This window comes from Mobula birostris, chromosome 1, assembly GCF_030028105.1.
Source record: "Mobula birostris isolate sMobBir1 chromosome 1, sMobBir1.hap1, whole genome shotgun sequence".
NCBI lineage: Eukaryota > Metazoa > Chordata > Chondrichthyes > Myliobatiformes > Myliobatidae > Mobula > Mobula birostris.
The window spans coordinates 160,594,960-160,622,383 of NC_092370.1; the positions used below are offsets into that span (position 1 = coordinate 160,594,960).

The 27,424-nt window shown below is 45.9% G+C and overlaps 1 protein-coding gene across 1 annotated transcript in view; it reads right to left on the bottom strand.

The window, feature by feature from the left end:
* mapkbp1 (mitogen-activated protein kinase binding protein 1) overlaps positions 1-27,424 on the bottom strand; it is a 260,224-nt gene that overhangs the window by 103,482 nt on the left and 129,318 nt on the right. The window contains exon 4 of the mRNA XM_072265081.1: positions 24,377-24,434. Within this exon, the coding sequence (XP_072121182.1) occupies positions 24,377-24,434 (58 nt within the window). The remainder of the gene's footprint in view (positions 1-24,376; positions 24,435-27,424) is intronic.

The following is a 27,424-nucleotide window of genomic DNA, read 5'->3' on the forward strand; positions in this document are numbered from 1 at the left end:
GTCCTTGAGGTTGTGGTGAAACCCACTTGGACTGCCAGTCCTTCCTGTAAAGATCTTCTCAATGTGTCTTTGGGGAGGGTATCTCGGGATTTAGATCTGTCTGAAATGAAAGATAGGCAATATGCACTCAGTGGCCACTTCATTAGGTATACCTGTACACCTGCATGTTAACGCTGATATCTAATCAGCCAACCATGTGTTAGCAACTCAATGCATAAAAGCACGTAGACATGATCAAGAGGTTCAGTTGTTGTTCAGGTGAAACATCAAAATCAGGAAGAAAGTTGATCTAAGTGACTTTGACTGTGGAATGATTGTTGGTGCCAGATGGGGTGGTTTGAGTATCTCAGAAACTGCTGATCTCCTTTGGATTTTCATGCATAACAGTTTATTGAGTTTACAGAGAATGGTGCAAAAACAGAAAACATCCAGTGAGCAGTAGTTCTGTGAGAAAAAAGAAGACTTGATCATGAGAGTGTCAGTAACTCCAGCTGAACTCTGTCTCTTTGTGCATTTTCCCCCAGCCGTCGTTCTGTTTTTGTATTGCCATGTTCTCTTGTTTGTTTTCGTGCCCCATGTGCTCCTGTCCCAGCTCCTGCTCTGCTCTGGCCCCTGTATTACTGAGTACTCCACCTCTCACCGGTTTCTCATTATTACCTGTATTGCTGCCACTTGTGTCTCATTGTGCTCCACCTATCATCTGCCTCTCTGTTTCTTGCTCAGTGTATTTCAGTCCTGTGTTTTCACCTGTTCGTTGCCAGATTGTGCCAGTGTGTTTTCCTGACTCTGACTTTTGTTTTTCTCTGGATGTTTTGATCTCTGCCTGAACTTTGATGCTGACTTTGTTTGCCCCTCTGGGTTTGCTACTCAATAAATATCACTGTGTGCACAGTACTGGGTCTGCGATTGGGTCCCTGCTCCAGCGCCTGACAGAAAGAGGTCAGAGAAGAATGGCCAGACCGGTTCAAGCTGACAGGATGGTAACAGTGACTCAAATAACCACATGCTACAACAGTGGAGTGTAGAAGAGCTTCTCTGAGTGCACAACACGTTGAGCTTTGAAGTGGATGGGCTGCAGCAGCAGATGACGATGAACATGCACTCATTTATTAGGTACAGGGGCTACCTGATAGAGTGGTCACTGAGTGTATTATCAGTGAGCATCCCCAATTCTGAGCTTATTTTAGAAGGAAGCTCATTGACAAAGTAGCTGAAGATAACTGGGCCTAGGACGCTGCCTTGAGGAACTTGTGCAGCAATCCCCTGAGGCTGGGGTGGTTAAACTCCAAAGCCCACAACATCTTCCTTTGTGCGAGCTATGACTCTTTTTAGAATGCTTTGCCCTGACACCAAGCTCGACTGAACACTGCCATGCTGAGGGCAGGGGAGAGAGGAGGCAGTCGGTCTCACCTCACCTCTGGAATCCAGCTCTCTGGTCTATTTGTGGTCCCAGGACTGGAACTAATTTGTCACAACAAAACCAAAGCTGGGCACCAGTGAACAGTATGTTGGTGAATAAGTGTAAGCTCCACAGCACTGTCTACTCCTCCCCTTCCCTTTCTTCCATGGTTCTCTACTTCTCCTACCAGATTCCCCCTCCTCCAGCCCTTTATCTCTTTCACCAATGGACCTTATCAGCTCTTTACTTCACCCCTCCCCGCTCCAAGTTTCACCTATCACCTACCACCTTGTACTTCTTCCTCCCCTCCCCCCCACCTTCTTACCCTGACCCCTTGTCTTTCCCCCCCAGTCCTGATGAAGGGTCTCAGCCCGAAATGTCGGATATTTATTCCTTTCTATAGATGCTGCCTGACCTGCTGAGTTCCTCCTGCATTTTGCGTGTGTTCTCGTGTTTGTGACAGCTCTGTCAATGATGCTTTCTATCAGTTTGCACATGATTGAGAGTTGGTTGGTTGGATTTGTCCTGCAGTTTGCCAAAGGGCACACCTGGACGATTTTCCACAGCTTCATCACTGGTATTTGCTAATACAGCCGACGTTTCTGTATCCTGTATTCTCATATGGAATAAATCAAACTGGTTTTGAGCACATCCAGTACTGGGGGGCCGAGGCAAATTTTTTTTTGATATACTTATCCATGTTGAAAGCTTGAAACAAGATTTCAATAAGAATGTTTATGTGTGTCTGATGTTTACGAGATTAATGGAGCTTTAAGTGTTTTGTGCCTTCAAGCAAACTATTCAGGCACGCTTTTCTTATTTGTGGATGTGAATCCAGGCCAAGGCTCAAACATCTTATCACCCCGGAAACAGGAAACTAAACTAAAACTAATACAAGGAGTTGTTATGGAAACTGAGAACATTATACAAACAGCAATTAGTCTCTCCCCAGTCTCATCACACTCCTCCTTACAACGTAATTGTTTCCCTTACTAAAGCAGCCGATGTAAAGACAGCAGTTGATCTGTGAAACAGCATGGAAGAGTTGCAAGGATTTGTTCTGTAATACTGCAGTGGTCCACTGCCACCTGAGCCTCAAAGTCAGAGGGGAAGAGATAGCTTGCTGTTGAGAATATCCCGAATTAGGCTAGGACTGGGTGGTGTAGCTCGAAGGGCCGGCAGGGATTATTCCGTGCTGTAGCTCAATAAATAAGTAAAAGCAAAAAATGATAGTCAGAGATATAGAGCACGTAAACAGGCCCATCAGCCACATGAATATGTGCAGGCCATCAATCACCCATCACATTAATCCTACTGTATATTAAATTAAAGAAATTTGGCCTGTTCCCTAAAACCCTCACTAATTTTTATAGATGCACCATAGAAAGCATTCTTCTGGGGTGCATCACAACCTGGTATGGAAGTTGTCCTGTCCAAGACCGGAAGAAGCTGCAGAAGATCGTGAACACGGCGCAGCACATCACACAAACCAATCTTCCGTCCTTGGACTCACTTTACACCGCACGCTGTCGGAGCAGTGCTGCCAGGATAATCAAGGACACGACCCACCCAGCCAACACACTTTTTGTCCCTCTTCCCTCCGGGAGAAGGCTCAGGAGCTTGAAGACTTGTACAGCCAGATTTGGGAACAGCTTCTTTCCAACTGTGATAAGACTGCTGAACGGATCCTGACCCAGATCTGGGCCGTACCCTCCAAATATCTGGACCTGCATCTCGGTTTTTAATATTTACTATCGATTTGTAATCCAGGGAGCGGGAAGCGCAGAATCAAATATCGCTGTGATGATTGTACGTTCTAGTATCAATAAAGTATAAAGTATAAAGTATAAACCCGCTTTTTCTCCCCATGTTTCCATCAACTTCCCACGGATTCTAACACACAAGGGGCAATCTACAGTGGCCATTTAACTGACATGTCTTTAGGACGTGGGAGTGGGGGGAAAGCAGAGCACCTGTGAGAAATCCAGAGCATGACATGGAGAACAGACCAATTCCACACGGGTCAGGATTGAACCTAGGTCCCTGGTCCTGTCAGACTGCACCACTGTGCCAACTAAGACTGAGGTCCTGCACCCCCGACGTAAATGATTCCACAGCAATACTTCAGAACTCGGCAGTGGTGTTCATCCAACAGCAAGATCAATACCTATCCATCAACCAGACCATAGGGAAGCAATGGCTGTGGTTCTTTGTTGTCAGGTTTTCTATGGTACAGGGCTTTCCAACTTGGGGGTCCACCGATCCCTCGGTTAATAGTAGGAGACCATGGCATAAAAAAGGTTGGGAACCTCTGCTGTAGTACAACAGTAGCAGTCTGAAGCTACGGGCAAGCTGCGTTTTACTAATTGTGGAAGCCTTGAAGTCTGACTAACACGAAAACATTTTGCACAAGACTGTATTTGTCAATGAGCAGTGGAGAGTGAGTTTGAGCTTGTAAACCCAGCGGCAGCAAAGATTGTTGGGAATGGCAAGGGTGGAGCGCAGTGGGAGGGGTGTGGGACAGGTGGAAGAGAAGGAGTGCTAAGGTGTGGAATGGTGCAGGTACACACACATCCAGTCCAGAGACACCAGGCAAGGTCATTTGATTCCAAACAATTGGTTTATTGATCATTATAGAGCACTTCACGCTCCCTCCCCCCTCCCTTCCCCTTTTCCCAACCACGATTCCCCTCTCCATGTCCCCTTCCCACTCTCAGTCCACAATAGAGACCCATATCAGAATCAGGTTTATCATCTCTCACATACGTCATGAAATTCGTTTTTTTTTTTGCAGCTCCTAATTCAGCATGGATAACCTTGCACAACTCAACTCACTTTCAAGGACTTTGCAGTTCATGTTCTCAGTATTATTTATATATTTTATTATAATACTTTAATTTTTTTGTCAGTTGGGGTACGGGTACAGCCAAGCACATCCATTTCTCAATTGCTAGGAACTTTTGGATTATTCTAGTGGTGTTTAGTATTATTATTGTTTATTTTTTCTCAGCTCAACCTGGTAAAACCTGAGGTACGGGCATAGCCAAGTACATGCATTTCTCAATTGCTAGGAACTTTTGGACTATTCTAGTGGTGTTTGGTATTGAGGCTTTCTGGAGATTTACACAAATATTACTGTCTAGGCCTAATTGTTTAATACCATTGTGACTGTAGGATGATACCAGTTGTGAATATTACTATTGGAACAATGAACCCTCTGTTCATGTTCCATATTCTTTCAATTTCCTCTTTCAATTCAGCATATTCCTGGTGTTTTTCACTCCTTGATTTCTGCATGTTATGTGTGTTTGGAATCACTATATCTCTTAAGCAAGTTGTTCTTGTTTACCCTGTAATATTATTATGGATTATCCTATCTATAATATGGTCTTGGTCATAAGATAATCTGTAGGACTCTGACACTAAAACTGGATCAGGCTTGTACTTATAGTAAGGTAAAGTGTCTTATGAGTTTGTATTTTAAAGCAAGATTTTGGTGACTGATGTTTGCCACTTGATTGTGCCTGTGTAAGTAATCAGATTGAGTTAAACTGCTGCAGGATTCTGTAATGTGTTGAATTGTTTCTGGTTTTTCTCGGCATTTTCTGCATTTATCATCTTGAATTTGTTGGTCTTTTGTTATGTACTTTTGATCATCTTTTTGTGTTAACCACCTGGTCCTGTAATGCCACAAGGAAACCCCTCTTGTTTCTGGGACGAGGTCTTCAATATTATTATTACTAGGAAGTACAGAGCAAGAAGTCACAAAGGGAGCAATCCCTTCAAAATGGCGAAAGGGAAGGGCAGGGAATGTGTGTCTGGTGGTGGAATCATTCATGCATGTATGTTTGTACTTACTGTTGTTTATTTACACAGTTTGTCTTTTGCACATTAGTTGTCAGTCTTTGTGTTTAGCTTTCATTGATTCTATTGTATTCCTTTGTTCTACTGTGAATGCCTGCAAGGAAATGAATCTCAGGGTTGTATATGATGACATGTATGTACTTTGATAATAAATCTACTTTGAACTTTAAGTCTTGTTGGAGCTGGCAGAAGCTGTGAAAGAAGATGCTGTAAATCTGGACTTTTGAAATTATCACATAAAGTAAATTCCTATGTAGATGGGACTAACATTTTGGCTTGAGAACTATTCAAATGCCAGAAAAACTGGATATGTGTCAGTGGATGAGATGCCTCAGGGACCATCAGCACCAGGCCCCCAGTCAGGCTTTTAACATGGGTGAAAAGAGAGAGTAACCACTCCATATCTACTGATGATACAGTTCTGGACAGGGAAGTGTATCTGGAAAAAGACTGCAAACTGCAGCTTGAGAACGCATGATGGTGGAGAGTGTGGAGGTTGTTTAGTAGGAAGTATCTGAAAGGGGAAAAAATCCTTAAATGTGAGGAATTAGTGGTGTGTAGAAAGTGCTGAATCCACTGGTTCACGGGATGCAGAATTTAAAGCTATAAACATTGCAAACAATCAGGAGGAAATGGCACGTTGACATCTATTGTAATGGAAAGGAATATAAACAGAACCCCATTTAGGTAAGACCACGTTTAGCGAAGTGTGCATAGCTTTGATCTCTGAGCCTAAAGAACATATCTGACCTGTAGGATAAAAAGGCTCCTGTATTGAGTAAGACTGGCGTGAGTCCCTGGAGTTTAGAGAAATGAAACTAATCTTATTGAGATCCACCAGGTAGATGCTGCCAGGTTGCTGCCTCAGGGGACAGTCTGGAAATGAAGGGTCGACTGTTTATGATTGAGGTGGGAATTTTTTTACGTCTGTGCATTCAGGAAGGGCAGAGTATACCCAAAACCGAGATTGATAGACTTTTGGACACAGAGGATATGGAGAACGGGGCAGGTAGGTGAACTAACAGCACAAGGCTTATTAAATTGCACATCCTTACTCCCATCCTCACCCCCACCACCCACTCTCCACTTTCCACAGGGATCGGTCAAAAACGACTCCTTTCCCCCATCCTCACCCCCACCACCCACTCTCCACTTTCCACAGGGATCGGTCAAAAACGACTCCTTTCCCCCATCCTCACCCCCACCACCCACTCTCCACTTTCCACAGGGATCGGTCAAAAACGACTCCTTTCCCCCATCCTCACCCCCACCACCCACTCTCCACTTTCCGAAGGGGTGGCTCCCTTGTCCGCTCGTCCCTTCACACTGATACACTGATCTCCCACCTGGCACTTATCCCTCCAAGCGAGACAAATGCTGCACCTGCCCCTACTCATCTTCCCCCATCACCATTCGGGATCCCAAGCAATCCTTCCAGGTGAGGCAACACTTCAGCTGGGAGTCTCTTGGGGTCATCTACTATATCCAGTGCTCCTGGTATGTAGACTGGATGACCATTTCATGGACACCTTTGTTCCGTCCACCATAAAGGGCAGTACTTCCAAGTGGCCAGAAACCATGGGAAGACATATGGTAACGATGGGTTCCTCCACATTGTTAGGTCTCCTGGTTCTTCCGTCAGCCCTTTTAACCCGTCACTACTGCCGGTCTTCCCTATATTTCCACGAGTTCTGGAAGGATGGCCAGGATCCTGAGAAATACCCGATTAATACCATCCAAAAACCCATAAGGAAGCTCAAATCACAGTTTATGCGGGTCAAAGATGACCTGGAATTCAGGTCGGCTGCTGTTTACAGGATTCCCTGAGAATATGGAACAGCGTGTGTCGGCCAATCGGTGGTACGGTGGAAACCTGGATTAAGGGGCACAAGAGGTGTATCTGTTTGGGTTACCCAGACAGATAGGGGGTAGCAGAACATCACATTTGCAATGGCCATAGGATTGACTTCGATGGTACAAAACTAATAAGCCACGCCACTGGCTTTTGGCAGTGGTCCCCAACCTCTGGGCCATGGACCGATACAGTGCCGCGAAGAATGCGGCGGTGCAGTGGTAGTCAGAATGCACCCAGCACATCTTTAAGAAAAAAGCCGAAATAAACAAACTAATTAATTAGGTGCCGCCCAGCACATAAATGTTGGCCCAGGTCAGAGGCGACGAAATTGGCACCTAATTAATTAGCTCGATTATTTCGGCTTTTTTCTTAAAGATGTGCTGGGTGCGTTCCGACTACCGCTGCACCACTGCATTCTTCGTGGCAATGTATCGGTCCGCGGCCCGGAGGTTGGGGACCACTGGCCCTTTTGGGACCACCTGGTGAAAGAAGCCATTGAAATAAAACTAGAAAAAAAAAATTTTAACAAAGAAGGTGGTCTCGCTCTAAGCAAGAATTGGAAGTGGATTGTAAACAAGGTGGGACAGCAGAAAATTGATTGGATGAGGACTAACCAATCAGGAGGGATGGATAACGGGGGTATAAATACCACCGGATGAGACATGCCCAGGCATCATCCCTGATGAAGATGGCAGAGTTTGTCATCGAAACGTCATTTAAAATTGACACGTCATATACGCTGGGAAACTACCAGATCCTTTTTCAATAGTTAGTTTTGTATTAGCTCAGTAGTATTAGGTGGCATTTGGTAACCTGAAAGACATAATATATAGCACTGTGCAAAAGTCTTATGCACCCTAGCTACATATATGTGCACAAGATTTTTGCACAGTACTCTCCTTCATTAAGTTCTTAAAAATTATTTCCTTCATTATAAACGCCAACCAAAAGTACTTAATTAGCAGTAGAATGTTCTGGAATGTCCTGCAGTTATAAAGGGTGTTTTTTATTTACCTGCTGTTTTTCCCCTCTGCCTGCTCAGTGGGGACCCTGGTATCTCCACGTAGAGCAGTAAGTTAGTATGGGGATTGAGCAGCCCGTGCAACAAGAGAGAGGGCAACAAGGCTGGGTGCTGTGGGATGGGAAACTGTGCCCTTCTCTCCACTAGCATCATTGGAGAGGCACGGTAGTGCAGGGGTTGGCACAACGCTTTACAGTACCAGCAACCCGGGTTCGATTCCCACTGCTCCTGTGAGGAGTTTGTACGTCCTTGCCGTGACCGCGTGGGTTTCCTCCGGGTGCTCCGGTTTCCTCCCACGTTGCAAAGACGTAACAGTTGGTAGGTTGATTGGTCATTGTAAGTTGTCCCATGATTAAGCTAGGGTTGAACTGGGTGACTGCTGGGTGACTCTGTGCTGTATGTGAAGCTGTGCTCCTCTCTCCATTGACATCATGTCAGGGTGCTGCTCCCCTGGGTAAACCGTTAGTCTTGGACTTCATAGTCACAGAGGCAAGTGGCATGGAAACAAGCCCAAAGGATGTACGGACCACCACCCACCCATCACACCAGTCCCGCTTTCTGTTCTCATCAGCTCCTCCCAGGTACCACACACACTGGGGGCAATGTACAGAGGCTAATTAACCTACTGACCTGCGTATCTCCAGGATGTGGGAAGAAACAAGAGCCCCTGGAGGAAACTCCGTGGTCACAGGGAGAACATACAAGCTCCACCCAGAGAGCGCCCAAAGTGTTAGCATTAAACCTGCGTCTCTGGCACCGTGAGGCACCAGCGGATTAGGTCTTCTCAACCGGCACAGAAGCAAGTGAAGTGAAAAATAACAGCAGAAACAGCTTTTAATTCTTCGGCTTCATATCAGAATGAGATCTAACAAGTCATTTCACAGCTGCTGATTTGGTGTTGTGCTCCTGTCAAACACCTCCCACACCACTTCCCTCACTCCCCAACCTCATCATCTATCTGTCAGCCCACCATAATTATGGATTTGTGTTCTCACCCTCCTGAAAACACAATGAATCCCCTGGATAGGGAGCATCATGCTGAGGTCTTGGTCAAATGAGCTGTAGCAAGCACTGGACACTTCCCATCCCACTCTGATCAAAGGGTGGCTCAGGCAGCTTACTCATCAAAGCCCAACAGGTGCTTCTAAAGTGAACATTAGAAAGAGTACAGAACTTTATGCTCCCTCTCACAATCTAAGGATTCTGTTGGCCAGAAAGAACTACAGCCTACACATCAACAAAATAGAATGAATCGAGGACAGTGGGGAAAAAAGAAACCAACTGACTTTGTTCTTGCCATGTATTTGAAGGAGATGGAGGCTGCCTGCTCTGCATCCTCCACTTTGTAAACTGGAGTTGTTTGGCTAGATTAGTGTTTTAAAGAAGACACCATGATGGTCCAGATAATCTGCTGGACTAGAGATCACTTCCAAATAAGAAGTTATTTGTAAGGTGTTCTTTGGTTAGGTATAACATGCTGTTTTGTAAATGGTGGGGTCTGTGTTTGCCCTGAATGACTCAAGCCGGTTATTGGTCTGGTAACTGATTTAGAACAACGAGCCATAAATTACAAGATGTCACTTGCAGCAGAAGGGCAATAAGTGGATGCTGGCTTGGACCAGAACCAGTAAGAAGGTGTTAAATGCCAGTCAAATAACCCTTAGCCAATAGCACTGAAATGCAACATTTGAACTGGTAAGTAATGAATATAAAAGCAGATGCTTCGATTGCAAAAGTAGCGTTAACTCTCTCTAGATTCCCACTATCGCGGATGTGGAGTACCCCACGTACATGTGGAGATCAGAGTGGGTCCATGAGGAATGCATAGCCAGCATTGACTATTTTTACTGGTATTACCCTTTCTATTCTTTGACTGTCCATGGGGAGGGGGGGGGGGTCAAGAAAACTTAGTAGGTGTGCACACAGGTATTCACATGCTCTTCCATTGAGACAATAAAGTTACCTGTCAGTAATTAGAGATTCTCGCTGTGCCTCTCTGATCATTATTACTAAGGGGAAGATCCTTATAAAATTCTCTACAACCAATGAAATAACTCTGGAATGCGGTCCTGATGTCAGAAAGTTTGATGTGCATTGTCATGATTACTAAAAAGAAATTATAAAGCACAGTTCTTTAACTTTCAGGATAGCTATAGAAAAGGATAGGGATGGTCCTTTCAGGGGATTTTTAAATTGGAGTAGGGCAAATTACGAGGGCATTCGGCAGGAACTAAGAAGAGTTAATTAGGAACACTTTTTCTCTGGCAAGACCACATCAGATATGTGGAAGGAGTTTAAAGATCACTTGCACGGTGTACAGGAAAGGTATGCTCCTCTTAGAAGTACGGATGGGGATGGAAAGATAAGAGAACCTTTGGATGTCCAGAGAGGTGATGAATTTAGTCAAGAAGAAAAAGTAAAAGTATGTAAAGCTTCAGAAATCAGGATCAAATGGAGAACATGAAGATAATAAAGAAACCAGAAAAGAACTAAAGAAGGGAATTATAAAACTCAGGAGGGGCCATGAAAAGTCCTTGACAAGCAAGATTAAAGTGAATCCCAACGGTATTCTATACATATATACCAAGAGGATAATTAGGGAGAGGGTAGGACCACATAAGGATAAAGAGGGGAACATTTGCTTGAATGTAGAGAATGGTAGTCAGGTACTTAATGACTACTTTGCTTCAGTATTTATCAAGGAAAAAGTTATGGAGGACCAGGATATCAGTGTTGAGTGTATAAATACTTTAGCGTGTTTAGAGGTCAAGGAGAAAGAAGTGTTGGGCCTCCTAATGAACATTAAGGTGAATAAGTCCCCAGGGAATGATGGGATTTACCCCAGGTTATTGAAGGAGGCAAAACACAAGATTGCTGGCCCTTGACCAGTATCTTCTTGTCCTCTCTAGCCATAGTCGAGGTCCCGGAGGACTGGCAAGTGGCTAATGTTGTACCTCAATTTAAGAAGCGAATAAGGGAAAATTCTGGGAACTATAGACCACTGAGTCTCATGTCAGTTGTAAAAAAATTCTGGAGAAAATTCATAGGGATAGGATATGAGTATTTGGATACACATGGCTTAATTAGGGAGTGCCAGCATGGCTTTGTGCAGGAACTCAGCAGGCCAGGCAGCATCTTTGGGGAAAAAAGTACAATCGACATTCCTCTTGCATTTTGTGTCTGTTGCTTGGATTCCCAGCATCTGCAGATTTTCTCTTGTTTATGGCTTTGTGCAGGGCAGGTCGTGTCTTACCAAATTGATTGAGCTTTTAGACAAGGTGACGAGAGAGATTTATGAGGCAGTGGATGTTGTCTACATGGACTTTGGTAAGACATTTAACAAAGTCCCTCATGGAAGGCTAATCCAGAAGATTAAGATGCATGGTGTCCGTAGCAAGTTGGTTGTTTGGATTCAGAACTGAGTTGCGCATGGAAGACAGAGTAATGGTTGAAAGGATATATTCAAGCTGCAGATCTGTAATTAGTGATGTTCTGCAGACATCTGTGCTGGGACCTCTGCTGTTTGTGATGTACGTACATGACCTGGATGAAAATGTAGATGCAACACACATCAAAGTTGCTGGTGAACGCAGCAGGCCAGGCAGCATCTCTAGGAAGAGGTACAGTCGACGTTTCAGGCCGAGACCCTTCGTCAGGACTAACTGAAGGAAGAGCTAGTAAGAGATTTGAAAGTGGGAGGGGGAGGGGGAGATCCAAAATGATAGGAGAAGGCAGGAGGGGGAGGGATGGAGCCAAGAGCTGGACAGGTGATTGGCAAAAGGGGATACGAGAGGATCATGGGACAGGAGGCCCAGGGAGAAGGAAAGGAGGGAGGAGGGAGAAACAGAGGACGGGCAAGGGGTATAGTCGGAGGGACAGAGGGAGAAAAAGGAGAGAGAGAAAGAATGTGTACATAAATAAATAACCGACGGGGTACGAGGGGGAGGTGGGACATTAGCGGAAGTTAGCGAAGTCAATGTTCATGCCATCAGGTTGGAGGCTACCGAGATGGAATATAAGGTGTTGTTCCTCCAACCTGAGTGTGGCTTCATCTTGACAGTAGAGGAGGCCGTGGATAGACATATCAGAATGGGAATGGGATGTGGAATTAAAATGTGTGGCCACTGGGAGATCCTGCTTTCTCTGGCAGACGGAGCGTAGGTGTTCAGCAAAACGATCTCCCAGTCTGCGTCGGGTCTCGCCAGTATATAGAAGGCCACGTCGGGAGCACCGGACGCAGTATATCACCTCAGCCAACTCACAGGTGAAGTGTCACCTCACCTGGAAGGACTGTCTGGGGCCCTGAATGGTGGTGAGGGAGGAAGTGTAAGGGCATGTGTAGCACTTGTTCCACTTACAAGGAAAAGTGCCAGGAGGGAGATCAGTGGGGAGGGATGGGGGGGACGAATGGATAAGGGAGTCGCGTAGGGAGCGATCCCTGTGGAAAGCAGAGAGAGGGGTGAGGGAAAGATGAGCTTAGTGGTGGGATCCCGTTGGAGGTGGTGGAAGTTACAGAGAATAATATGTTGGACCTGGAGGCTGGTGGGGTGGTAGGTGAGGACCAGGGGAACCCTATTCCTAGTGGGGTGGCGGGAGGATGGAGTGAGAGCAGATGTGCATGAAATGGGGGAGATGCGTTTAAGAGCAGAGTTGATGGTGGAGGAAGGGAAGCCCCTTTCTTTAAAAAAGGAGGACATCCTTGTACCCCACTGATCTCCCTCCTGGAACTTATCCTTGTAAGTGGAACACCTCACCTGTGAGTCAGCTGGGGTGATATACTGCGTCCGGTGCTCCCGATGTGGCCTTCTATATATTGGCAAGATCCGACGCAGACTGGGAGATCGTTTTGCTGAACACCTACGCTCTGTCCGCCAGAGAAAGCAGGATCTCCCAGTGGCCACACATTTTAATTCCACATCCCATTCCCATTCTGATATGTCTATCCACGGCCCCCTCTACTGTAAAGATGAAGCCACACTCAGGTTGGAGGAACAACACCTTATATTCCGTCTGGGTAGCCTCCAACCTGATGGCATGAACATTGACTTCTCTAACTTCCACTAATGCCCCACCTCCCCCTTGTACCCCATCCGTTATTTATTTACATACACACATTCTTTTTCTCTCTCTCCTTTTTCTCCCTCTGTCCCTCTGACTATACCCCTTGCCCATATTTTGGGTTTTTGCCCCCCCTCCCCCTTTTCTTTCTCCCTGGGCCTCCTGTCCCATGATCCTCTCATATCCCCTTTGCCAATCACCTGTCCAGCTCTTGGCTCCATCCCTGCCCCTCCTGTCTTCTCCTATCATTTTGGATCTCCCCCTCCCCCTCCAACTTTCAAATCTCTTACTAGCTCTTATTTCAGTTAGTCCTGACGAAGGGTCTCGGCCCGAAAGGTTGACTGTACCTCTTCCTAGAGATGCTGCCTGGCCTGCTGCATTCACCAGCAACTTTGATGTGTATTGCTTGAATTTCCAGCATCTGCAGAATTCCTCGTGTTTACGTTTGAAAATGTAGATGGTTGGGTTAGTAAGTTTGCGGATGATACCACGATTGGTGCAGATGTGGAGAGTGTAGAAATCTGGCAAAGAATACAGCCTGATATAGATCAGTTATATGATATGGACAGAGAAATGGCAGATGGAGTTTAACCCAGATATAATGTGAGGTGTTGCACCTTGGTCGGGCAAATGCAGGGAGACAGTACACTGTTAAGGGCAAGGTCTCTAACAGTGTTGCTGAGCAAAGAGATCTTGGGATTAAAGTTCGTAACTCCATAAAAGCAGCTACACAGGTCGATAGGGTGGTTAAGAAGGCTTATGGAATGCTTGCTTTCATTAGTTGAGGCATTGTTTTCAAAAGTCAAGAGGTTATGTTGCAATTTTATAAGATTCTGGTTAGGCCACATCTGGATTATTGCATACTGTTCCGGTCGCCCACTGTAGGAAGGATGTTGAGGCTTTGGAGAGGGTGCAGAAGAATTTTACCAGGATACTGCCTGGTCGAGAGGGTATGTGATATCACTGGAGGCTGGATAAACTTGGGCTGTCTTCTCTGGAGCATCGGAGGCTGAGGGGAGATCTGATCATGATTTATAAGTTTATGAGAGGCATAGATAGAGTAGACTGGGAGTATCTGTTTCCCAGGGTTGAAATGTCTAATGCCAGAGGATATGCACTGAAGGTTGAAGGGTGATTAGAGGGGTAAGTTTTTTCACTGGGTGGTGAATGCCTGGAATACACTGTCTGGTATGGTGGCAGAGGCAAATGCATTGAAGTGACGCTTAGGTAGGCACATGGACGTAAGGAAGTTGGAGGAATATGGACATGGGGTAGGTCGGAGGGATTAGTGTTTGTGTGCTTTTGATTTGTTTTTTGGCTGGTTCAGCACAACATTGTGGGTTGAAGGGCATGTTCGTGTGCTGTACTGTTCTATGCTCTAAAATCTAAGCAGGTCACCCTGACCAGTGTGTGTCTGAGTGTTATTTGTAATTGTTGAGTATAAGTGGTTGGGTTTCCTGATCGATATTTAAAAACTAGCTTTCAGTCCACGTGGCCATGCTGCATGAGACAATTAGCTTTTCCTGGATGAACAATTGATGTTTTAACTTAGACCAGATCAAATGATAGAAAATATGGAGACTTAGGACACAATAGTCCTTTGTGTCCATGCCAGAGAAAAGCAAACTCTAATCCCAATGCCCAGTCTTTGTTCCGCAGTCTTGTACATGTGTTGCAATGCGTGCTGGCAATGTTGGAACCCAACTGTGAAGGAAAGACCGACTCTAATGGTGTCCAGAGTTTATTCATAAAAATTCCAACAGAACATCAGTGACTCAGCTGAGCTACACCACGAGAAGCAACATTGTCAAGGCTAGGACCCCGCGATTAGCGATAATCGGGCATTCACTTAAAAATACGAGTAACACGGAATCCCTGAGCTTATCAAATTAAACTTAACAAGTTTAAGCAGAAGGCACCAGGAGACCAGATTACCAAGAGCAAGTCGCTCGAGAAAAAAACACACGGTACTCCAAACAATTAACAACTGTCATTAAACCAACTCATCAATTCCGGTGCTCTAAAAACCTCAGAGCCCAATGTTGTCCAGCCTCCTGCACAAGCCAGAGGAACTCATTATAGATTCTTCCACTAATTGACTTAGATCTATACCCTATCTGCCGATGGTGGGCACAGCAATTAACACTGTTACCTCACAACCCCGTGACCTGGGTTCAGTCTTGTCCTCCAGTGCTGTCTGTGTGGAGTTTTCATGTTCTCCTTGTGACCGCGTCAGTTTCCCCTGAGTGTTTTGGCTTTGCTCTTACATCCCAAAGACACACTGGAAGGTTAATTCTTCGCCTCCATGCATTGTGAGGTAGCCAACAGGAGTCAAAGGAAAGCAGGTGAGAGAATAAGTTGCAGTGATTTAGGGAAATGAGGGGGGTAAGAAAAGGATCTGATGGGGTTGCTCCGCTGGGAGCTAGCATGGTCTGAACACCTTCAGCAAGATAATGGCCAGTTCAGGTTTCTGTCAACTATGAACCTCCTTGCAGAATGAAGCTGCTTCAAAATACTACACAACTTTATGTAGCTTAGTGGAAACTTCCTTCTCACTTCAAAACACCGCTAGCCTAGACCAACACTGATAGATGTGTGGTTGGGCAGTCAGCCAAGTGTCCACATAGCCTAACTAAGGCTTCATAACGATCCATTCCTGAGCTAGGGTAGGAGACTGCAGTCTTAAAATTGACCACAGTGCCACGTAAGAAAGGTGCAACTTTTTTTGATTTCCCACTCTTGATCAGTTTTGGTTCAGTTATAAGGCTTCCTGCCTTCCAGCACTGGTGGCTCTCTCTGACTATGTTTATCTCTTGCAACTGGTGCCAGAGACTGCAAAACCAAGGTCCACTGGGACGATTGCTGATGAGAAGGAAGTGCTGGTGATTTAGACCATAAACCACAAGACATAGGAGCAGAATTAGGCCATTTGGCCCATCAAGTCAGCTCCACTATTTCATCATGGCTGATCCATTTTTCCTCTCAGCACCCATCTCCTACCTTCTCCCCGTATCCCTTCATGCCCTGACCTATCAAGAATCTAACAACCTCTGCCTTAAATATACATAAAGACTTAGAACCATAGAACATTACAGCACAAAAACAGGCCTTTTGGCCCTTCTTGGCTGTGCCGACCCATTTTTCTGCCTAGTCCCACTGACCTGCACCTGGACCATATCCCTCCATACACCTCTCATCCATGTACCTGTCCAAGTTTTTCTTAAATGTTAAAAGTGAGCCCCCTTTTACCACTTCATCTGCCAGCTCATTCCACACTCCCGCCACTCCCTGTGTGAAGAAGCCCCCCCCCCAATGTTCCCTTTAAACTTTTCCCCCCTCACCTTTAACCCATGTGCTCTGGTTTTTTCTCCCCTAGCCTTAGTGGAAAAAGCCTATTTGCATTCACTCTATCTATACCCATCATAATTTTATATACCTCTATCAAATCTCCCCTCATTCTTCTACGCTTCAGGGAATAAAGTCCTAACCTATTCAACCTTCTCTGTAACTGAGTTTCTCAAGTCCCGGCAACATCCTTGTAAACCTTCTCTGCACTCTTTCAACCTTATTAATATCCTTCCTGTAATTTGGTGACCAAAACTCCACATAATTCTCCAAATTCGGCCTACCAATGCCTTATACAACCTCACCATAACATTCCAACTCTTATACTCAATTTATAAAGGCCAATGTACCAAAAGCTCTCTTTATGACCCTATCTACCTGTAACGCCACTTTTAGGGAATTTTGTATCTGTATTCCCTGATCCCTCTGTTCTACTGCACTCCTCAGTGCCCTACCATCTACCTTGTATGTTCTACGTTGGTTTGTCCTTCCAAAGTGCGATACCTCACACTTGTCTATATTAAACTCCATCTGCCATTTTTCAGCCCATTTTTCCAGCTGGTCTAAATCGCTCTGCAAACTTTGAACCATGTTCTATGGTTCTAAAAGGGCACCAAAACTGCTCACAATACTCCAAGTGTGGCCTCACAAGTGCTTTATCAAGTCTCACATTACATCCTTGCTTTTATATTCTAGTCCTCTTGGAATGAGTGCTAACATCACATTTGCCCTTCTCACTGCGGGCTCAACCTGCAAATAAATCTTTAGGGAATCCTGCACAAGTACTCCCAAATCCCCTTGTGCCTCAGGTTTTTGCATTTTCTCTCCATGTAGAAAATAGTTAACCCTTTCAGTTCTTCTACCAAAGTGCATGGCCATACACTTCCTGACACAGTATTCCATCTACCATTTCTCTGCCCATTCCTTCATCTGTCGAAGTTCTTCTTCAGTTTCTCTACTTTCTCAAAACTACCTGCCCCACCACCTATTTTTGTATCATCTGCAAACTTTACAACAAAGCCATCAATTCCATCATCCAAATCATTGACATATAACCTAAAAAGAATTGGTCCCAACACTGAGCCCTGTGGAACACCACTACTCACTGACAGCCAACCAGAAAAGGCTCCCTTTATTTCTACTCTTGCCTTCTGCCAATCAGCCACTGCTTAATCCATGTTAGAATCTTTCCTGTAATACCATTGGCTCGCAGTGTGTTAAGCAGCCTCATGTGTGACAACTTGTTAAAGGCCTTCTGGGCTCAATAAGACTCTTCTAAATGCTGAAGAGACCTTGGAGGTGCAATCAAGGAGATGGGACGAAAAGGAAGGAAAATACTTTAATCTTTTTTGCTTAGGACAGACTTACGTTATCTGCAAGGTCAACATTTTTTTTCTTGTTAGGAGGGTCTACAGCAAGTCTTTTCACCCTAAGAACTGCTGTATTCACTGTAATCTGTCACACTCAGCAGTAATGGAGTAGATCGTGAATGAATGCTGGAAAGCACGGAGTGAAGAGGTGATTCAGCAGGATAGAACAAAAAACTTGAGAGCTGCATCTATACCCATTAACCACGTTTCACTGTATTAGCTCTGGCTTGCAGCCAACATAGGAACAAGTCAAGCAGCCTGGCACTGGCTTCCAGTTGCTTAAAAGCCCCTTCCATTGGTCTGATTAAACAATGGTGGCAGAGTTCCTGTATTTTATTTAGAGATAACGTATAGTAACAGGGCCTTCCAGCTCAACGAGCCCACACTGCCCAAGTACACTCATATGACCAATTAATGTACTAACCCGTATGTCGTTCGTTGGAATATGGCAGGAAACTGCAGGAAACCCAAACTGCACAGGGATAATGATAAACTCCTTACGGGCAGCGGCAGAAGTGAATCTAGGATTCCTGGCACTGTCACAGCACTACGCGAACAATATTCTACCACGTCGCCCCTTTTTAAAGGTTATAAAGGGCTTTACCTTCTCTGCAGTCTGGGAATGAACACTGCATCAGCGACAGGGCCCTCAGCATACTCTTACATAGAAACATAGAAACATAGAAAATAGGTGCAGGAGTAGGCCATTCGGCCCTTTGAGCCTGCACCGCCATTTATTATGATCATGGCTGATCATCCAACTCAGAACCCCGCCCCAGCCTTCCCTCCATACCCCCGACCCCCGTAGCCACAAGGGCCATATCTAACTCCCTCTTAAATATAGCCAATGAACTGGCCTCAACTGTTTCCTGTGGCAGAGAATTCCACAGATTCACCACTCTCTGTGTGAAGAAGTTTTTCCTAATCTCGGTCCTAAAAGGCTTCCCCTTTATCCTCAAACTGTGACCCCTCGTTCTGGACTTCCCCAACATCGGGAACAATCTTCCTGCATCTAGCCTGTCCAATCCCTTTAGGATTTTATACGTTTCAATCAGATCCCCCCTCAATCTTCTAAATTCCAACGAGTACAAGCCCAGTTCATCCAGTCTTTCTTCATATGAAAGTCCTGCCATCCCAGGAATCAATCTGGTGAACCTTCTTTGTACTCCCTCTATGGCAAGGATGTCTTTCCTCAGATTAGGGGACCAAAACTGCACACAATACTCCAGGTGTGGTCTCACCAAGGCCTTGTACAACTGCAGTAGTACCTCCCTGCTCCTGTACTCGAATCCTCTCGCTATAAATGCCAGCATACCATTCGCCTTTTTCACCGCCTGTTGTACCTGCATGCCCACTTTCAATGACTGGTGTATAATGACACCCAGGTCTCGTTGCACCTCCCCTTTTCCTAATCAGCCACCATTCAGATAATAATCTGTTTTCCTATTTTTGCCACCAAAGTGGATAACTTCACATTTATCCACATTAAATTGCATCTGCCATGAATTTGCCCACTCACCCAACCTACCCAAGTCACTCTGCATCCTCTTAGCATCCTCCTCACAGCTAACACTGCCACCCAGCTTCGTGTCATCCGCAAACTTGGAGATGCTGCATTTGATTCCCTCATCCAAGTCATTAATATATATTGTAAACAACTGGGGTCCCAGCACTGAGCCTTGCGGTACCCCACTAGTCACCGCCTGCCATTCTGAAAAGGTCCCGTTTATTCCCACTCTTTGCTTCCTGTCTGCTAACCAATTCTCCATCCACATCAATACCTTACCCCCAATACCGTGGGCTTTAAGTTTGCACACTAATCTCCTGTGTGGGACCTTGTCAAAAGCCTTTTGAAAATCCAAATATACCACATCCACTGGTTCTCCCCTATCCACTCTACTAGTTACATCCTCAAAAAAGGCCCCACATTTGAGAAGACCCCACATTTGTTCTTGGGAAGTGGACAGTGCAAGTGAAGATATGTTTATTGCCTATGCTATACAGCGACCTTTGCCCTGACGATGTCAGCCAGGTTGAAACACATTTACATAAAATTGAGTAATGTTGTCTTTCCTTTGTTTGCACCATGTAGGTTATCATCTGTAGGTTTTGGTTTAATTCATAAAGGAGAATGCTATCTGAGCGGTATTCTGTGTGGATATTGTGTAAAAGTTTATTCCTGATTACCACTACAGTGCTTCACCAGCCTTGGTGATTCAGTGAAGGCTTACATGATATTAATCTTCTCGGATTCCTCAAAACTTCGCTGACTCGTTGTGTATAATTTTGGATATTTTACATGTAAGTGTAGCTTCATATATTCCTATTTCTTATGAATGTGTGACTTAATCTCCTTTCAAGGGAAATGGTTTCCCTTTTTCTCCTCGTACCAAATCCATTCCACATCTTGGTTATATTACCCCGAACAGTCATCGAGTAATATGGCACTGAACCAGGCCCTGCAGGCACCTTATCCACGGCAAACCTCAACTCTCTCTTGCTGACCTTACTGATGTCATCTTAATTAGACCACCAATACACTTCGCTCTCATAACTTAATCCTACTTGCTCCAAATTAACCCTGTACTTCTTCCTCTTCGAAGCCAATGTTACCTTCCCTGGATGCGATGCCCATAAATGCACCTTGTGCTCCAAATGGAGCTCTTTCAGTACCACTTCGCTCTCTCGGCTACACCCTCAGCTCCCAAAACTCCACTGCATCATCTTCTTCCTTCCCCCTCCTCACTCTCAGCACAGCTGCTCACCTTCTGACCTTGTATCCCATCCCAAGCCCCCACTCTACTTACTACTTTCTCTCCTCCTTCCCGAGAACCTCCTCCTCTCACGTCCCCCACTCTCTTCATCTCACCTCCCCAAATCCCCCTCCCACTACCTTCATCTCCCTCTTCTGATCCCAATCCTTTGCCCCAGCTCAAAACCCCGCCAGATCTTTGTCATCTCCCCTAATCTCCTCCTCTGCTGTGCAGTCATACCTGAGCAAAGCCTCACTTGTGCCCACACATCAATGAGGTCCAGGCCCACCATGATATTTATGGTAACTTCTACCTTGGGAAAAGGCACACTTGACAACTTCATGCCCAAGAAACAACTTTATCTCGAACTTCAAAACCACTATCTATATACAGAGGCTTCCACAATCAGTATGGCATGGCAGGCACACTATATACAAAGCACACCGAAAGTAAAAAGAACAGAAGTAGAACCCCCCGATTATCCTAATTAGTATTAACTTACTTTTAATAATGCTCACATCACAACAATATTGAGTTCTTCTTCCGCCACTTCCACACCTATTTCTTTGGCAAGGAGTCCGGAGCCCTCCACTGTCTCATGTCTCCAATACTCCCCTTCATTTTGGACATCTCCTCCAGGCCTTTTCTCCTCCTTAACCTTTGCTGTGCTATACCACTCTGTGAATTGGGTCACACACTCTCACACTTGTGCACAGAGGCACACTTGTTGACACACATGCACAGTGGATTGCTCGTACAAATATCCGCTCTCAGATTTTGTGTCTTTAGTGGGAGGCATGCTTTCAAGAAAGGCAGCTCAGAGAAACACGACTATAGCAGTTTCTGAGTGACGTTCATTGTGCGAGTGACACTTTAGCTAGAAGCCTGGAATTAATCTCAGTCTTCAAGCCTCCTTAGATATTCCTACCTCCCCGTGTGTTTGGATAGTTAGCTCCGTACATTAGGAACGTAGAACAGTACAGCACAGGAACAGGCTCTTTGGCCTACAATGCTGTACTGAACTAATTACATTAGTAATCAAATGCTCAACTAAACCGATCACCTCTGCTGACACAACCCCCGTATCCTTCCATCTCTCACACATTCACAAGTCTATTTAAGAGCCTCTCGAACACCTCTATTGTAATTGCTTTACCAGCCCAGACAGCATATTCCAGGCACCTACAATTCTCTGTGGGGAAAAAAAAAACTTGCCCTGAATATCTCTTTTGTTCTTATCCCCTCTTGCTTTATTTAGGGGTTCCCAACTTTTTTTATGCCATTAAGCAAGGGATCCGTGGACCCCGGGTTGGGAACCCTTGAGTTGTCCTCTGGTCTTGGACATTTCAGCCCTGAGAAAAAAGAGACTGGCTGTCTACTGTAATGGTAACTCTTTCATCATACTACATACCCCTATCAGATCGCTCTTCACCATCCATCACTCCAGAGAAAACACCCCAAGTTTGTCCAACCTTTCCTTAGAGCACATGCTCTCCAAACCAGGCAGCATCTGATAAACTTCTACTGCACCCTCTCTAAAGCCTCCACATCCTTCCTATAGCGGGGCGACCAGAACCTAACGCAATACTCCAGATACAGCCTATCTAGAGTTTTGTAAAGGTGCAACTTAACTGCCTGACTTCTGAGCTCATTTCCTCCACTAATTAAGGCAAGGATGCCATCTGCCTTCTTTACTACTCAAACCGCCTATGTAGCCACTTTCAGGGACCTTGGGCATAAATGGAAACCCGGCTCAAATTGAATGTTATTATGTAGGTACAACTTAACAATGTTGATAAAAAGACTGCAAAGGCCAGAACTCAAACACTCTTCCCCTCCATGCATTCCACACCATGAGGATTTGGTTCCAACACTGAGAGCAACAATCTTTAAACCCTCCAAAATCAGACATCAAGGACAAAATTGTCCAAAGAGGTAATAAAATTGTAGTGAGAGGGGGAAGAGGGCAATAGACCAGACTCAGGAGATAAAAATGATTAAAATCTAGGAAAGTACGGCTGGTATCTCCATGGTAACTTACATGACCTCAGAGTTTCCTAAAGAGCACTTCGCAGCCCACAAGATACTTCCTCGGGAGTTTTCCGCTGTCCTGTTGGAAATGCCACACCACTGTGAGGTAGTGAGTTGGAACAGACCACTATGACAATGACTAGCGCTCTCCACAAACGCTGCCTGACCAAATGAGCACCCACAAGACTCTTCCATCTTTATTTCAGAATTCCTCTATTGACAGTTTGTGTTTTTTTTGCTTTTAGCACCCTGCTTTAGCGATTGCTTCGCAAATAAATCTTGGCAGCTGCACCAAGTAGAACTTCATCCCTCCTTGTTGTTCCTTGATATCATCAATGCCACTTTTCCATCCACCTCAGAGAGTGCTTGTCTCATCTCGGCTGAATAACAGCAGCCAAGAAACCATCAGGATTATAAACACAAGAGATTCTGCATATGCTGGAACACACACAGAATGTTAAAGGAACTCAGCAAGTTAGCCAGCACCTAAGGCAATGAATAAACAGTCGATAGTTGCAGCCGAGACTCTTCACCAGCACTGGAAAGGAAGGGGGAAGATGCCAGAAAACAAAGGTGGGGGGAGAGGAAGGAAAACAAGCTGGAAGGTGGTAGGTGAAACCAGGTGGGTGGGAAAGGTAAAGGGCTGGAAAGGAAGGAATGTGACAGGAGAGAAGAGTGACTATGTGAGAAAGGAAGAAGGAAAAGGTGCTCCGGGAAAGGTGATAGGCAGGTGAGGAGAAGAGATAAGAGGCCAGAGTGGGGAATGGAAGAAGAGGGAAGGGGGAGAGGAGAAGAAATAAAATAAGAAGAAATAAAAGAGAAAAAAAATCACTGGAAGCAGAAATCGATGTTCTTGCCATCAGGTGGGAGGCTACCTAGATGAAATATGAGGTGTTGCTCCTCCACCCTGAAGGTGGTCTGATTGTGGCAGAAAAGGAGGCCGTGGACTGACATGTTGGAACAGGAAGGAGGATAGGAATTAAAATGTTATCCACCAGAAAATTCTTTTGTGGATGGAGTGGGGGTGCTCAACAACGTGGTCCCCCAATTTATATTCGGTCTCACCAATGTAGAGGAGGCTGCAACGGGAGCATCGGACGACCCAAACAGATACGCAGGTGAAGTGTTGCCTCACCTGGAAGGACTGTTTGGGGCCCTGAACAGAGGTGAGGGAGCAGGTGAATGTGCAGGTGTAGCATTTCTGTCGCTTGCAGGGATAGGTGCCAGGATCAAAATTAGTGGGGAAGGGTGAATGGACAAGGGAATCACAGTGGGAGTAATGCCTGTGGAAAGCAGCGAATGGGGGGTGGGAGGTAATGATGTGATTGGTGGTAAGATCCCATTGAAGATGGCAGAACTTGTGGAGAACGTGCTGAATGTGAAGGTTCATAAGGTGGTAGGTGAGGACAAGATGAACTTCATCCCTGTTAAAGAGGCAGGAAGATGGGGTGAGTGTGGATGTCCGTGAAATGAAGGAGAATAGGGTGAGGGCAGCATCAATGGTGGAAGAAAGGAAACCTTCTAGGACTGTAGCCACAATCTTACTCTCTGTACCGCGTCATTCCAATTCATGTCTTAAATATAGCAACTGCGCAGTTTCCTCTTTGCAAAAGTGACACCCAGCAATGTCATTATTACATCAGACAAGGGCAAACAAACCTTCTTGGCGCAAGGACTCACCTCCCCTGTGACCAGGTACTTCCCATCTGGAGAGAAGGCCAATGCTGTGATGGTTTTCCTGGAGAAAATAAAGACTGAAGTCACATCATTTTCTTTCCATTTCATTCCACAGAATAAAAAAGCTTTTTGAGGTAGCCCAGCCTTGTCCGTCAAAGTTTAAGCTAAATTTTATTTTCCATCTCTACCATTCTTATTTCACATCTTCCTCTGTCAGCCTCCTCTTCAGCCCCTTGTGGTCAGGACACTAGAGCTGTTGGGGTACATTTCCCAATGTCAAGGTTCAAACTTCAAAAGTTCTAAGTAAATTTATTATCAAAGTACAGAAATGTCACCCTATACACCCCGAGATTCACTGTCTTGCAGGCATTCATAGTGAATAAGACTTCTGGACTGTTTAAGTCTGTACATGTCAAACATTTACTCTCCTTGCCCGGTCTGGGAGACGCTAGGCCTTTAGTACTAATGACCACATGCTATCTCTCCTGGGCAATCACTATCCTTGTTATATTTTTAAATAACTCTTTATGCAAAACTCACAACACGCTGGAGGAACTCAGCAGGTCGGGCAGCATCTGTGGAAACGTTGACTGATCGTTTCCACGGATGCTGCCCGACCTGCTGAGTTCCTCCAGCATGTTGTGAGCGTTGCTTTGACCCCAGCATCTGCAGAATATTTTGTCTTTATGCAAAAAATGCCTGAGGAAGTTCGACGGCTCTTACTAATACACCCATGAAGGACTATAGAGAGCTTGCAAAAACAGCCAATAGTCTACACTCAGCCAGGCAGAGGTGCAACATTCCCCCTCCTTTCCCTGACCCAATAAACCCTGTCAGCAGAACCTCCAGCAGACCCACGCCCATGGCTCCGAGCCAGACAGTGCCACGTCTGTTTTCACCAAGAAGTGCCGACAGCCACACAGCTACGACAGCACCAGCGAATCGGGACACCAGAGGTTTGTGAACATTGTGGGTTCCAGATGCCAGAGTCATCTACTATTTATGACAGACACTCTTTCAGGGCGACGCTTCCGGTGTGACAGGGGCACTCAGGTGAGTGTGCTGCCAGCCTCGCCCATTGATTATAAGGCAGAGAGTGATAGACCCAGAGGCTGCCAAGGGCAGCAGTATCTGGACTTATGGGACCAAAGCACTGTGACAGCTTTTAAGAATGGTGAATTTCTATCACCATTTCATTCCGCGAGCTGCTGAACCTGTGTTCCCCTTGTATAGTACCCTGAAAGGCAGTGGCCCCAATTGCATGCTTGAGTGGTCAGCAGGCATGAGCAGAGCATTTGACGGCACCAAAATGAGCTCTTTTGAAAGAGACATGAGGAAATCGGCAGATGCTGGAAATTCAAGCAACACACACAAAAAATGCTGGTGAACGCAGCAGGCCGGGCAGCATCTACCTCTTCCTATAGATGCTGCCTGACCTGCTGAGTTCACCGGCATTTTTTGTGTGTGTCTTTTGAAAGAGACCTTACTGGCACACCTTCTCCCCAATATGTCCATGGTCACCTCTGCTAACGCCTCAGACTATGCTGTGGGTGCTCTGCTCGAACAGCTGGTTGGAGGTGTGTGGTGCCTCTCGCCTTCTTCCCCTGACAGCTACACCCTCATCCCCACCCAGCCAGAGGAAGTATAGCATGTTTGACTGTGAGCTTCTCAGTCTCTACCTGACAATACGCCACTTCTGTTTTCTACTGGAGGGTCAGCATTTCACAGTATTCGTTGACCACAAACCTCTCGTACACGCAATGGCCAAAGCATCAGATCCTTGGTTTAAACAGCAGCAATGCCACCTGGCCTATATTTCAGGATTCAAGACTGACATGCACCACATTGAAGGGAAAAATGATGCAGTGGTTGATGGCCTCTCATTTGCCACCGTCGATACGATGCACATGTCGGGATGGCAGCTTGACCAAGCCACCAATCCGGAGGTCCAGGCTCACAGGACAGCAGTCTCGGGCCAGCGGTTGGCTGACGTCAATTGTGGGGATGCAGGGATTTCCCTCTTGTGCAATGTCTCAACTGACTGCCCTCGCCTCACAGTGCCTGCAAACTGGAGGGATACTGATTTTAACTCCACTCATGGCCTCTCTTGGGAAGGCTTCACAGAAACTGGTTGCTTTAAAGTTTGTGTGACATGGCTCTAGGGAGGATGTGCAAGGTTGGAGCTCAGCCTACTGTGTGTCAGTGGCTGAAAATTGACCATCTGTCAGGCACCATTGGTACCTCTTGAGTTCACTAACGAACGGTTTGATCATGTCAACGCGGACCTGGTTGGTCCTCTCCCTCCACCGCCCACGGTTTCACGCATCTCCTTACCATGGTGGTTCGTACCACCAGGTGGCCAGAGGTTGTCCTTCCAGCATCAACGACGGCTGCGGACATGGCTCAGACTCTGTTAACACCTGAGTTGCTGGGTTTGGCACCCGATCTGATAATTCTTCCAGCCACTATCCCCATTCACTCTTTAGTGATGGCCCAGAACCTGTCATGGTCCGGTCCGTGAAGTCCGTATTCTGGTTCACGGTCCGGTCCATCGACCCTTGCTTCAGGGTTTCCTGTCTACCCTGTTTCTGTTCTTGTTGAGCTCTAATTGACGCAGCTGATGCTCGTTGGGGCTGGCTGCATAAATACCTTAAGAGACCAGGGTGTGGCTGCTGGATTGTTCTTGTCCTTACTCCTTGTATCCCTTCCCCTGCCTTCTGTTTCCTCCCCCGAAGCCCTGCCTTGTCTTGCTGGTAACTCTCGCCTCGCCTGAAGTTTTCGTTTCACCTTGCATTGCCTGAAGCCTTGCTTGGTCTTGCTGGTAACTCTCGCCTCATTCCGCCTTCAGTCTTGTCCTGGAGCCACCCCATAGCTAGCTCCCTTCCTGTCCCTTGCCTCCGTCAGGTAAGCCAGGCCATCTTGCCGCAACCAGCGGTTGGTTCTGTCCCTTCCTGTCCCTTGCCTTCGTCGGGTGGTGATCCGCGCTCTGCCCAGGAGGAGCCTGCCTAGCCTCAAGCCTGAAGGCTCCAGCCTCCTGCCTCACCTCTAGTC